Genomic DNA, 14,790 nt, shown 5'->3' on the forward strand with positions numbered 1-14,790 from the left:
ATTAAGCTCATGACAACCCTATTATGCTCAAGACAGCCATATCATGCTTAGGACAACCCTCTCAGGCTAAAAACAACACTATCTTGCTCAAAATAACTCTATCATGCTCAAGACAATCTTATCATCTTCAAGACATCCCTATCATGCTCATCACAACGCCATCAAGCTCAAAACAACCATATCATACTCATGACAACGCTATCATGCTCAAGACAGCCCTATAATGCTCAAGACAACCCAATCATGCTCAAGACAACCCATATCATGCTCAATACAACCCTATAATGCTCAAGACAACCCTCTCATGTTGAAAACTAACCAATCAGGCTCAAAACAACCTTATCATACTCATGAAAACCCTACTATGTTCAAGACAACTCTATCATGCTCAAGAGGATACTAATATGCTTAAAACAATTACATATTATTCAAGACCACCCTATTATGTTCATTACAAACCCATATTGCTCAAGAAAACCCTATCATGCTCAAAACAATCCTATAATGCTCAAAACAAACCTATCATGCCCAGGACAACCCTTTTATTCTCAAGACAGCCATATCATGCTTAGGACAACCCAATCAGGCTCAAAATAACCCTATCAACTCAGGGAGCCGGTCGGCCAAGCGGACATCAAGCTGGTCTTGTGATCCTGTGGTCCTGGGTTCGATCCCAGGTGCCGGCGAGAAACAGTGAGCAGAGTTTCTTTCACCCTATGCCCCTGTTACCTAGCAGTAAAATAGGTACCTGGGTGTTAGTCAGCTGTCACGGGTTGCTTCCTGGGGGTGGAGGCCTGGTCGAGAACCGGGCCGCGGGGACACTAAAATAAAGCCCCGAAATCATCTCAAGATAACCTCAAGAAGATCATGCTCACGACAACCCTATCATGCTCAAAACAACCATATCAAACTCATGGAAAACCATGTCATACTCATGACAACCCTTTCATGCTGAAGACAACCCTAAATTGCTCTAGACAAACCTTTCGTGCTCTAGACAACCCTTTCATGCTCAAGACAACCCTATCATATTCAGGACAACCCTATCATGCTCAATACAACCCTGTCATTCTCAAGACAACCCTATCATGCTCAAAACTACTCTATAATGCTCAGGACAAACCTATCATGTTCAAGAGTACCCTGTCAGGCTCAGAACAACCCTATTATACACATGACAACCCTAGTAAGCTCTAGACAACCGTATCATTCTCAAAACAACCGCATCATTCTCAAAAGAACCCTATCATGCTCAAGACAACCCTATCATGCTCAAAACAACTCTATAAGGCTCCAGACAACCCTATCATGCTTAGGACACCCCTATCATGCTCAAGACAATCCTATCATGCTGAAAACAACCCTATCATGCTCAAGACAACCCTATCATGTTCAAGAAAACCTTATCATGGTCGAAACAACCCTATCATGCACCAGGCAGCTGTGTCATGCACGAGGCAACGATGTCATGATAAATTGTTATGACAATGAGAATATTGATCTTATGTTTCTGTATTCGCCATTCCTTACCTTGCGCTGATTTCGGGGATCCACGTCCCTGCGGCCCGGTCTCTAACCAGACATCCTGGTTGCTGGACTAGTGAACCAGGCTATTGGTGGCGGCTGCTCGCAGCCTGATGTATATATCACAGCCTGGTTTATAACACTCACCAGGAGCACTCACTTCCCACTGTACCATGATGAGCCTCAATGTGTCCAGTAAGGTAGAGTGTGTAAGGTGGGGAACGCTGTGAGACGTCCATCCTGGAACAACATGTAGTCGTGTGTGTAATGTCCACATAGTCGTCCTGGGAGAAAAAATGAGATGTGTAATATGGTGGGATGGGCTTCTTGTTGAGGGAGCGTGAGGTATATAAGGGCTGTGAGCCTCACCACTCACACTACACCAGCACACACCCGCCAGCATGGCCAAGCTTCTCCTACTCCTCCTGACTGTGAGTATTAGTCTAACTTCTCATTAATGTCATCGTCTAAAACTGAAGTTAAAGTTTGATGTGAACTCTTAAAACAATCATTTACGTAACTTTTTCGTTACGCTTCTAGCTGTAAATTGTTGTACATTAACTTTAAAATGATCTGCTTCACAATGAAAGTTTACTTTGCAGGAAAGATGTGGGAAACTTCGTATTAAATTAAATATATTCCTACCATAGCTACACACACTGAACACTTAGCATAGCTACACATACCGAACACTTAGCATAGCTACACATACCGAACACTTAGCATAGCTACACATACCGAACACTTAGCATAGCTACACATACCGAACACTTAGCATAGCTACACATACCGAACACTTAGCATAGCTACACATACCGAACACTTAGCATAGCTACACATACCGAACACTTAGCATAGCTACACATACCGAACACTTAGCATAGCTACACATACCGAACACTTAGCATAGCTACACATACCGAACACTTAACATAGCTACACATGCCGAACACTTATCATAGCTCCATATGCCGAACACTTAACATAGCTACACATGTCGAACACTTAACATAGCTACACATGCCGAACACTTAACATAGCTACACATGTCGAGCATGTGAAATTTAAAAATTCAATTATAAGTGCTTCGCTACGATTAGTTTTGACGTCCTCAGACAGAATAATTCGTTTACATTCATTAACACTACATGTAAAAGTTAAAATTTTTGGAATAAGAATGCCTTGAGGCTTGTGTGTAATTAGGAAAACATAATTAAGTGCAACCCTCAAGTCTGGAATAAGATTGCCTAAAAATTGCACTTAATCACGAAATTACTTTACACTTTCATGCGGCCGGCGTACAAGGAAAAAAGTTAGCGCTATGTGCTCTCGGTGTTTGCGGGCGATCGAGCGGAAACACTGAAAAGTGTATACTCTTTTCACTGTCCTGATCTTAATTTTCGATGTACAGATTTCATTTCTTTGCCAATGTGTTCGGAATAGAATGTTCTAGAAGAACATATGTATAAAATGTCACCAAACTGTGATTTGAACCACTACCAATAATGCATTTGTTTTATATAGCGGATTTGAACACGAATCTCATTTTGCACAAAGATCATTGAGAGATTTGATTCAAAGTTGATACAAACGTGCACCAGCCTGGGTCAGAACAATGTTTATTTTTTGTTTTGGGGTTTAGCTTCAAAATAAAGATTTTAATTTGTACTATTGTACTACTATAGCTATTGTACTATTACTACTATGAGCCGGTGGCTGAGCGGACAGAACACTGGATGCGTGATCCTGTGGTCCCGGGTTCGATCCCGGGCACCGGCGAGAAACGATGGGCAGAGTTTCTTTCACCCTGATGCTCCTGTTACCTAGCAGTAAATAGGTACCTGGGAGTTAGTCAGCTGTCACGGGCTGCTTCCTGGGGGTGGAGGCCTGGTCGAGGACCGGGCCGCGGGGACACTAAAACCCCGAAATCATCTCAAGATAACATCAAGAAGATACTGAACAATGTAATTTTTATTACATTGTTTAGTAGCTTGTAAGAAGATGTTAAGTTTCGTGCAGTCTTTGAGTGGTCTTAGACACATGTGTACTATTGTACTACTGGCAGTTAAGAAGATAATTGACGGTATATAAGAGTCCGGTGTACATCAGGGAATGAGACATCACGGTAATACCCCTCCCCCCCTGTCCACCCCCGGGCATGTAAACAGTGAGAGGTGTAACCCGCTTCTTGGTGTATACTCCCAATTTTTACACAAGTCGTAGACTGTTCAGGACTAGAGTATTCTTGCTTGTTAGTCAGCAAGATGTTGTTGCTGCCTTAATAAACTTCCATATTATGATAGGCATTAAGCCCAAGACCAGACTTCTTACGGGATGAACTTCTCGGTGTGTCCAGCCTCTCGGTGTACAAACATTAAGTCCTGGACAATGTTCATTGCCAGCCCATCCTCCTGTTTTGATAGTAATTATAGGAAGGATAAGATACATATACCGACTTACAACGGAATTAGAAAATAGAAATCGGTACTATGAAATACAAACCGGAAAACGATTTTCTACTTATGTTGCAAAGACAAATTAAACTAACCAAACCTTACCTTCCACGGCCTAATACACACTATCTGAGATTTAATATAGTTCATATGTGTACTATACTATGCATAGGAAATTTAAAGTTTGTTTTTTGCTTAATTTTTATCGGACTATATAAAGTGAATAGTACTATCGAATTGCTCAGTACGTCAATAATTGTACTATGGTGCACACAGTTACAGAAAAGTACTATCTATGCTAGAAGATGGGTTGTCATTGTTCATAACCAATGTATTTTTGCAGGTTGGTCAGTAAGCAACTGTGGGAGGCCTTAATAATGCTACAGAGGCTGGAAGGTTTTAACTTCAGCACCAAACAAATTCCTTTATGATATTTGAATATATACAATATATATGCAGCGAATATACACAAAAAATATATTTAATGCAGGAGAATGTTTATGACTAAAGTATACTTACAAATTTTGAGTCTGTGATCAATGTTTCCGGCCACTATTTTACGTTAATACTTCTGTAATTTATATTATTATATCAATTAAACATATTATTTTACTGTTATGAATTACTGTTATTAGTTCTTATTAGTGTGAACTATTTTCCCCTTGACTGCAGGTTGGGACGTGCTGCTGGGCTCAGCTCCTCGTCAGTCCTCCCTCACGCAACTGCCATGAGTTGGTGAGTGTCTACGTCTCTCATTTACATTTTCTGAGCCACAACGACCTTTCCCTGTCTCCCAGTCCTCCCCACCATCCCCCCCCCTCAATCATCCCCTTGTCCTCCCAATCATTCCTCACTCCTCATCATTTTGTCCGCCCCACATTCCCCCACTCCCCTGTCACCTTGTCCTCCCCATCATTACCTATTCTCCTGTCCCCTCGTCCCCCCATCCCCAACTCTCCCATCCCTTCGTCCTCCCCACCATTACCCCCCTCCCTTGTCCTCTCGTCCTCCCCAACAAACCCCACTTCCGTCCCCTCGTCTTCCCCACCATTCCCCACTCCCTCGTCCGATGCATTTCGAAATGATCTGATGTTTCCATCAGAAAATTGGAAACATCAAATGATCTGATGTTCCCATCAATGAAATATAAGAAAAACAGTTAAAAAACGAAATGGAAAACAATGAAAAAATAAAAAATATACTACATTTTTCTCACAAAATCAAGATCTCACAAAATGAACGGTATGGTAAACATCACAGCTCAATTCCAACACAATGTCACTCAAAATAATTAAATCAAAATGAAAATAAATCGAAATCCTGGAAAATTCAGTTTGTCAATGCAATCTGAAACATTGAAATGGAAATGTTACATAAGTAGTATAGCATGTGTTGCTCTTACGTGCAACAGATGGTGCTGTTTCTTAAAAAAAAAAATGTTTCTTAAAAATTAAAAAAAAAAAAATGTCAATCAACTAATGTAGAGGTTCCTGAGACTTCTGGACTCTATCATATCTACACTTGAAGCTGTGTATGGAGTCAGCATCCACTACATCAGTTCCTAATGCATTCCATTTGTCTACTACTCTGACAATGAAAAAATTCTTTCTAACATCTCTATGGCTCATTTGGGCACTCAATTTCCACCTGTGTCCCTTAGTGCATGTGCCCCCCTGTGTTAAATAATCTGTCTTTATCTACCCTATCAATTCCTCTGAGAATCTTGTATGTTGTGATCATGTCCCCTCTAACTCTACTGTCTCCCAGTGATGTAAGGTTTAATTCCGGTAGTCTCTCCTCTTAGCTCATACCCCTCAGTTCGGGTACTAGTCTGGTGGCAAACCTTTGAACCTTTTCCAGGTTAGTCTTATGGTTGACTAGATATGGACGCCATGCTGGAGCCTCATACTCCAGGATTGGGCTGACATATGTGGTATATAACTTTCTGAAAGATTCCTTACACAAGTTTCTATAGGAGGTTCTCATGTTAGCTAACCTGGCATATGCCGCTGATGTTATCCTCTTGATATGAGCTTCAGGGGACAGGTCTGGCGTGATATCAACCCTCAGTTCTTTCTCTCTCTCTCTCTGACTCTTGCAGTATTTCATCTCCCAAATTATACCTTGTATCTGGTCTCCTGCTCCCTACACCTATCTTCATTTCATTACATTTGCTTGGGTTAAACTCAAACAACAGCTTGTTCGACCATTTCTTCAGTTTGTCTAGGTCTTCTTGAAGCCTCAAGCAGTCCTCCTCTGCCTTAATCCTTCTCATAATTTTGGCGTCGTCAGCAAACATTGAGAGGAATGAGTCTGTTCCCTCTGGGAGATCATTTACCTATATCAGATACAGGATAGATCCGAGTACAGATCCCTGTGGGACTCCACTGGTGGTGGTAGTGGTGGTGGTTGTGTGTGTGTGTGTGTGTGTGTGTGTATGTGTGTGTGTGTGTGTGTGTGTGTGTGTGTGTGTGTGTGTGTGTGTGTGTGTGTGTGTGTGTGTGTGTGTGTGTGTGTGTGTTTGTGTGTGGTGTGTGTGTGTGTGTGTGTACTCACCTAGTTGTACTCACCTGTGGTGATTGCGGGGGTTGAGCTCTGGCTCTTTGGTCCCGCCTCTCAACCGTCAATCAACAGGTGTACAGGTTCCTGAGCCTACTGGGCTCCATCATATCTTCACTTGAAACTGTGTATGGAGTCAGCCTCCACCACATCACTTCCTAATACATTCCATTTGTCAACAACTCTGACACTAAAAAAGTTCTTTCTAATATCTCTGTGGCTCATTTGGGCCATAGAGTGTGTGTGTGTGTGTATGTGTATGTGTATGTGTGTGTGTGTGTGTGTGTGTGTGTGTGTGTGTGTGTGTGTGTGTGTGTGTGTGTGTGTGTGTGTGTGTGTGTGTGTGTGTGTGTGTGTGTGTGTGTGTGTGTGTGTGTTTACTAGTTGTGTTTTTGCGGGGGTTGAGCTTTGCTCTTTCGGCCCGCCTCTCAACTGTCAATCAACTGTTTACTAACTTTTTTTTTTTTTTTTTTTTTTTTTTTTTTTCACACCACACACACACACACCCCAGGAAGCAGCCCGTGACAGCTGACTAACTCCCAGGTACCTATTTACTGCTAGGTAACAGGGGCACTTAGGGTGAAAGAAACTTTGCCCATTTGTTTCTGCCTCGTGCGGGAATCGAACCCGCGCCACAGAATTACGAGTCCTGCGCGCTATCCACGAGGCTACGAGGCCCCACTTGTGCGTGCGTGTGTGTGTGTGTGTGTGTACTCACCCAATTGTACTCCCCTAATTGTGCTTGCAGGAGTTGAGCTTTGGCTCTTTGGTCCCGCCTCTCAACCGTCAATCAACTGGTGTACAGATTCCTGAGCCTACTGGGCTCTATCATATCTACATTTGAAACTGTGTATGGAGTCAGCCTCCACCACATCACTTCCTAGTGCATTCCATTTACTAACTACTCTGACACTGAAAAAGTTCTTTCTAACGTCTCTGTGGCTCATATGGGTACTCAGCTTCCACCTGTGTCCCCTTGTTCGCGTCCCACCAGTGTTGAATAGTTCATCATTGTTTACCCGGTCGATTCCCCTGAGGATTTTGTAGGTTGTGATCATGACCCCCCTTACTCTTCTTTCTTCCAGTGTCGTAAGGTGCATTTCCCGCAGCCTTTCCTCATAACTCATGCCTCTTAGTTCTGGGACTAGTCTAGTAGCATACCTTGGGACTTTTTCCAGCTTCGTCTTGTGCTTGACAAGGTACGGGCTCCATGCTGGGGCCGCATACTCCAGGATTGGTCTTACATATGTGGTGTACAAGATTCTGAATGATTCCTTACACAGGTTCCTGAACGCCGTTCTGATGTTAGCCAGCCTCGCATATGCCGCAGACGTTATTCTCTTTATGTGGGCTTCAGGAGACAGGTTTGGTGTGATATCAACTCCTAGATCTTTCTCTCTGTCTGTTTTTTTTTTTTTTTTTGAGATATATACCAGAGTTGTTACATTCTTGTACAGCCACTAGTACGCGTAGCGTTTCGGGCAGGTCCTTAATCCTATGGTCCCTGGAATACGATCCCCTGCCGCGAAGAATCGTTTTTTCATCCAAGTACACATTTTACTGTTGCGTTAAACAGAGGCTACAGTTAAGGAATTGCGCCCAGTAAATCCTCCCCGGCCAGGATACGAACCCATGACATAGCGCTCGCGGAACGCCAGGCGAGTGTCTTACCACTACACCACGGAGACTGCAAACAGTTTCATTAAGTACTTCATCTCCTATTCTGTATCCTGTGCCTGGCCTCCTGTTTCCACTGCCTAGTTTCATTACTTTGCATTTACTCGGGTTGAACTTCAGCAGCCATTTGTTGGACCATTCACTCAGTCTATCCAGGTCATCTTGTAGCCTCCTACTATCATCCTCTGTTTCAATCCTCCTCGTAATTTTTGCATCGTTGGCAAACATTGAGAGGAACGAATCTATACCCTCTGGGAGATCATTTACATTTACCAGAAACAGTATAGGTCCAAGGACTGACCCCTGCGGGACTCCACTTGTGACGTCTCGCCAATCTGAGACCTCACCCCTCACACAGACTCGTTGTCTCCTGTTGCTTAGGTACTCCTCTATCCACCGGAGTACCTTCCCTTTCACTCCAGCCTGCATCTCCAACTTTCACACTAGCCTCTTGTGTGGCACTGTATCAAAGGCTTTCTGACAATCCAAAAATATGCAGGCTGCCCACCCTTCTCTTTCTTGCCTTATTTTTGTTGCCTGGTCGTAGAATTCAAGTAACCCTGTGAGGCAGGACCTGCCATCCCTGAACCCATGTTGATGCTGTGTTACAAAGTTCCTTCGCTCCAGATGCTCCACTAGTTTTTTTCGCACAATCTTCTCCATCAGCTTGCATGGTATGCAGGTTAGGGACACTGGCCTGTAGTTCAGTGCCTCCTGTCTATCCCCTTTCTTGTATATCGGGACTACGTTAGCTGCTTTCCAAATATCTGGCAGTTCCCCTGTTGCCAGTGATTTGTTATACACTATGGAGAGTGGTAGGCACAGTTCTCTTGCTCCTTCCTTTAGAACCCAAGGGGAGATTCCATCTGGGCCTATAGCCTTCGTCACATCCAACTCTAGTAAACACTTCCTTACTTCCCCGCTGGTAATCTCAAACTCTTCCAGTGGTTCCTGGTTAGCTATTCCCTCACTTACCTCTGGAATTTCTCCTTGCTCTAAGGTGAAGACCTCCTGGACCTCCTGTTTGTGTGTGTGTGTGTTTGTGTGTATACTCACCTAGTTGTATTAACCTAGTTATGGTTACGGGGGTTGAACTCTGGCTCTTTGGTCCCGCTTCTCAACTGTCAATCAACTGGTGTACAGATTCCTGAGCTTACTGGGCTCTATCATATCTACATTTGAAACTGTGTATGGAATCAGCCTCCACCACATTACTGCCTAATGCATTCCATCTGTTAACTACTCTGTCACTGAAAAAGTTCTTTCTGACGTCCCTGTGGCTCATTTGGATACTCTGTTTCCACCTGTGTCTCCTTGTACGCGTACCACCCGTGCTAAACTGTTTATCTTTATCTACCCTGTCAATTCCTCTGAGAATTTTGTAGGTTGTGATCATGTCTCCCCTTACTCTTCTATTTTCCAGTGTTGCGAGGTGCATTACCCGCAGCCTTTCCTTGTAACTCATGCCTCTTAGTTCTGGGACTAGCCTAGTGGCATACGTCTGAACTTTTTCAAGTTTCGCCTTGTGCTTGACAAGGTACGGGCTCCATGCTGGGGCCGCATTCTCCAGGATTGGTCTTACATATGTGGTATATAAGGTTCTGAATGATTCCTTACACAGGTTCCTGAAGGCAGTTCTGATGTTAGCCAGCCTCGCATTCGCTACAGATGTTAATCTTTTGATGTGGGCTTCAGGAGACAGGTTTGGTGTGATATCAACACGCAGATTTTTCTCTCTGTCCGTTACATGAAGGACTTCCTTCCCCATTCGGTATCCTGTGTCTGGCCTCCTGTTTCCACTGCCTTGTTTCATTACCTTACATTTACTCGGGTTGAACATTAATAGCCATTTGGTGAACCATTCATTCAGTCTGTCTATGTCATCTTGTAGCTTCATATTATCTTTCTCAGTCTTAATCCTCCTCATAATTTTTGCATCATCAGCAAACCATGAGAAAAATGATTATATACCATCTTGAAGATCATTTACATATATAAGAAACAGTATGGGTTCAAGAAATGAACCCTGTGGGATACCACTGGTGACGTCTCACTAATCTGAGGCCTCGCCCCTCACAATGACTCGCTGTCTTCTGTTACCTAGGTGCTCTCTTATCCAATGGAGTACCTTCCCTTTCACTCCTGCCTGCATCTCTAGCTTTCGCACTAGTCTCTGGTGTGGAACTGTGTCAAAGGCTCTCTGGCAATTTAAAAATATGCAGTCTGCCCATCCCTCTCTTTCATGTCTGATACGTTTCGCTTGATCGTAGACTTCAATTAATCCTGTGAGGCATGACTTATCTGATGCTTGTTGCCTGATCGTAGAATTCAATTAATCCTGTGAGGCATGATATGCCATCCCTGCAACCATGTTGGTGTTGTCACAAAGTTCCTTTGCTCCAGATGTTCCACTTGCCTTCTTCGCACAATTTTCTCCACTAACCTGCATGGTATGCAAGGTAATTAGGGATAATGGCCTGTAGTTCAGTGCTTCCTGTCTATCCGCCTTCTTGTATATCGGGACAACGTTCTCCGTCTTCCAAATTTTTGGTAGTTCACCTGTTACCAGTGATTTGTTATACACCGTGGAGAGTGACAGGCACAGTGCTTCTGCTACTTCCTCTAGTATCCATGGCGATATTCCATTCGGGCCTATAGCCTTTGTCATATCCAACTCTAGCAAAAGCTTCCTTAATTACATCCCCACTGGTAATCTCAAATTCCTCTAATGGTACTTGGTTAACTATTCCTTCCCTTAGCTCTGGAACTTCTTGCTCCAATGTGAAGACTTCCTGGAATTTCCTATCGAGTTCCTCGCACTCTTCTTTGTCGTTTGTAGTGAATCTGTCTGCCTGTATCCTCAGTTTCATTACCTGTTCCTTTACTGTTGTCTTTCTCTAGATGTGGCTATATAGCTATTTGGGTTGGGTCTTAGCCTTGCTTGCTATGTCGTTTTCATATTGCCCTTCTGCCTCTCTTCTTACCTTAACGTATTCATTTCTGGCTCTCTGGTTTCCTTCTCTGTTCTCAGGTGTCCTGTTGTTTCTATAGTTTCTCCATGCTCATTTACTTTCTTTTTTAGCTAGCTTACATCTCTGATTAAACCATGGGTTTCTCATTGCATTGCATTTTTTACCTTTGGGCCGGCGTGGATGAGTCCAAGATCAGCTCTGTTGTTGCTCTAGATATAACAGGAGCCTTTGATCGGGTCTGGCACTCTGGATTAGCAGTGAAGCTTTTAGCTTTAGGCATTGTAGGCTCCATCTTAGTGTTATTAAAAGACTACCTTCAAGAACGAACCCTAAGGGTAGTCCTCAATGGAGCAGAATCCGATAGCCACTCAATTGGTGCCAGCGTTCCACAGGGTAGTGTGCTTGGTCCTCTGCTGTGGAATGTTTATTTCAACGATCTACTTCATCTCATTCCTGAAGCTCAAGCCTATGCTGATGACTGTACTCTAACCTTTACATACAGAAAGGAGGAAATGCTAACTGCTGCAAGAATCATTAATCACGAACTTTCAACAATTTTACCTGGGGTAGGAGATGGCAGGTCACATTTGCGGCTGAGAAGACTCAAACGATGATGGTAACTAGACTGCACATGGCGAATCGGACGGAACTACAAATGGGCGGCAAATCCCTAGAGTTCACAGAAGAAATTGACATCTTGGGAATGACGTTTGACTCTTCAATGACAATGAAAAGCCATGTGCTATACCTAGCTAAGAAGGCAGCCAGGAAACTTACAGCACTATGGCGCATCTCATATCTTCTTGACAGCAAGGGATGCAAAACTTTATATGAAGCACAAGTTCGATCACATCTAGAGTATGCACCCCTTTCCTGGATTGCCTGCCCCCCATCTTTCGTCAGACTGTTGGACAAAGTAGAGAGACGGTCTAGAAGGCTTATCTATAGTCTTGACCAAGTCTGGTGGGAACGGTCTGAACATCAGAGCCTGCAACACCGTCATGACGTTATATAGAGCTTTTCATTTGCTAACTGCTGAGACACTGAAAAAAAATATTTTTAATATCTCTGTGGCTCATTTTAATTCTAAACTTCCACCTGTGTCCCCTTGTACAAGCTCCACCCATGCTAAATAGTTTGTCTTTGTTCACCCTGTATATTCCTCTGAGAATCTTGTCGGTGGTGGTCATGTCTAACCTATATCTTCTGTCTTTCAGGGACGGGAGATTAAATTCCCGTTGCTTTTCCTCATAACTCATACCTCTCAGCTCTGGCACTAGTCTAGTGGCTTACATCTAAATTTCCTCTAACTTTGTCATGTACTTAACTAAGTATGGCCTCCAGGCTGAAGCTGCATACTTCAGGATTGGTCTGATTTATGTGGTATACAAGGTCCTGAACGATTCCTTATATAAGTTTCTATTGGCAGTTCTTACGTTGGCCAATCTAGCATACGCCGCTGATGATATCCGTTTAATGTGGGCTTCCAGAGATATGTCCGGCGTGGTATCAAATCCTAGAGCTTTCTCTCTACTGGACTCTTGAAGTATTTGACCTCTCAGATGGTATATTGTGTTTAGCCTCCTGCAAAATTAACCTAGTTTCATTACATTACACTTAGTTGAGTTAAACATGAGTAGTCATTTTCTAGTCTATTCCTCCAATTTGTCCCGATCATCTTGTAGTCTGTCTGTCTTCCTCTGTCCTGATTTTTCTCATAATTTGTGCATCGTCAGCAAACATTGAGTGGAATGAGTCAGTAGCAATGTCCTCTGGGAGATCGTTTATAAATATCAGAAACAGAATTTGTCCATGTACAGAACCCTGTGTTACTCTCTCACTCTCTCTCTCTCTCACTCTCTCTCTCTCTCACTCTCTCTCTCTCTCTCTCTCTCTCTCTCTCTCTCTCTCTCTCTCTCTCTCTCTCTCTCTCTCTCTCTCTCTCTCTCTCTCTCTCTCTCTCTCTCTCTCTCTCTCACTCTCTCTCTCCCTCTTTCCCCCACTCTCTCTCTCTCTCTCTCTCTCTCTCTCTCTCTCTCTCTCTCTCTCTCTCTCTCTCTCTCTCTCTCTCTCTCTCTCTCTCTCTCTCTCTCACTCTCTCTCTCCCTCTTTCCCCCACTCTCTCTCTCTCTCTCTCTCTCTCTCTCTCTCTCTCTCTCTCTCTCTCTCTCTCTCTCTCTCTCTCTCACTCTCTCTCTCCCTCTTTCCCCCACTCTCTCTCTCTCTCTCTCTCTCTCTCTCTCTCTCTCTCTCTCTCTCTCTCTCTCTCTCTCTCTCTCTCTCTCTCTCTCTCTCTCTCTCTCTCTCTCTCTCCCTCACTCTTAAATTAAACAAAACAACATTTTAACTGTTGTTAATTTTCTTGTTGATATTTTGTATCATGTGTAAATACCTTGTAGCATCTTAGAGGAGTAACTAACAGTAAATCCCTAAGATACTCCTTATCCACTGGAACACCTTATCTTTTACTCCTGCTTGTTTGTCCAACTTTTGTAACACCCTCTTATGAGGTACTGTGACAAAGGTTTTCTGACAGTCTAAGAAAATGCAGTCTGCCCACCCTTCGCTGTCTTGTCTAATTTTTATCATCTGGTCATAGAATTTTATTAAGCCTGTGAGGCACGATTAACTATCCCTGAACTCATGCTGGTGGTGTATAACAAAGCGCCTTCTCTCCAGATGTTCTAGAAGCTTTTTCCTCGCGATATTCTTCATCACTTTGCATCGCATACAAGTTAGGGAGTCTGGCTTGTAGTTCAATGCCTTTTGCCTGTCACACTTTTTGTATATTTGCATTACACCTGCACTAGTGCACTACGAGCTTTCTGGTAATCTAATTTAATAGGTTTCCAGTCTCATGTTTCCAGTGACCAATTATACCCCCCACACATAATGGTTCTGAACCCCTCATTTTGTATCCATGTTGAGAATGTGAAAGGCCCAACAGCCTTTGTCACATTCACCTCCAAAATATTCCTTTTGACCGCATCACTGGTGAGGTCACATATCCCCCAATGTTGCTTGGTTTAGCGCCTTCTCTTGCAGTACAGGGACTTATCCTTGACTTATTGTGAGGACCTCCTGGTATCTCTTAAGACACTGAAGTTCTTCATGAGTTCTTCCCACACCTCCTTATCATTCTTTGTGTATCTATTCTCCCCTTTTCTCAGTTTCATCACTTGTTCCTGTACTGCTTTTTCCTCCTGATGTGGCTCATTAATAATTTTGGTTGGGTTTTGGCTTTACTTGCGATGTTATTTTCATACTATTTTTCTGCTTCTCTCCTCATTCTGAGATACTCATTCCTGACCTTCTGGTATCTCTCCCTGCCCTCTGATGTTCTCTTATTTCTGAAGTTTCTTTACGTTCTTTTTCCTAATTGCTTTGCTTCTTTACATGCCTGATTGAACCATGGATTCTTGTGTTGCTTGTAATTGTTCTCCTTTTGGGCCAGGATAAACCTGTATGCAGCTTCCTGGCATTTCTGGGTGACGTAATCCATCATATCTTGTTCAGTCTTTTCTCTGAGTTCTGTTCGTATAGAATTTCTATTAAGAAATTCATTATCTTCTCATTGTTAATTTTTCGGTAAGCCTTTCTTGCCC

At 43.2% G+C, this 14,790-nt stretch overlaps 1 protein-coding gene across 2 annotated transcripts in view; it reads left to right on the plus strand.

The window, feature by feature from the left end:
- The first annotated feature begins 1,861 nt into the window (after nucleotides 1–1,861).
- The window catches only part of LOC123767436 (uncharacterized), a 39,516-nt gene continuing 26,587 nt past the window's right edge, over nucleotides 1,862–14,790 (plus strand). Inside the window, exons 1-2 of one of the 2 annotated variants that reach the window (XM_045757125.2) lie at nucleotides 1,862–1,955; nucleotides 4,650–4,712. In XM_045757125.2, the coding sequence (XP_045613081.1) occupies nucleotides 1,926–1,955; nucleotides 4,650–4,712 (93 nt within the window). In that variant the 5' untranslated portion in view covers nucleotides 1,862–1,925. The remainder of the gene's footprint in view (nucleotides 1,956–4,649; nucleotides 4,713–14,790) is intronic. The other variant, XM_045757126.2, reaches the window with a different exon arrangement.

The sequence above is a fragment of the Procambarus clarkii genome, chromosome 74 (genome assembly GCF_040958095.1).
Source record: "Procambarus clarkii isolate CNS0578487 chromosome 74, FALCON_Pclarkii_2.0, whole genome shotgun sequence".
NCBI classification, from domain to species: Eukaryota; Metazoa; Arthropoda; class Malacostraca; order Decapoda; family Cambaridae; genus Procambarus; species Procambarus clarkii.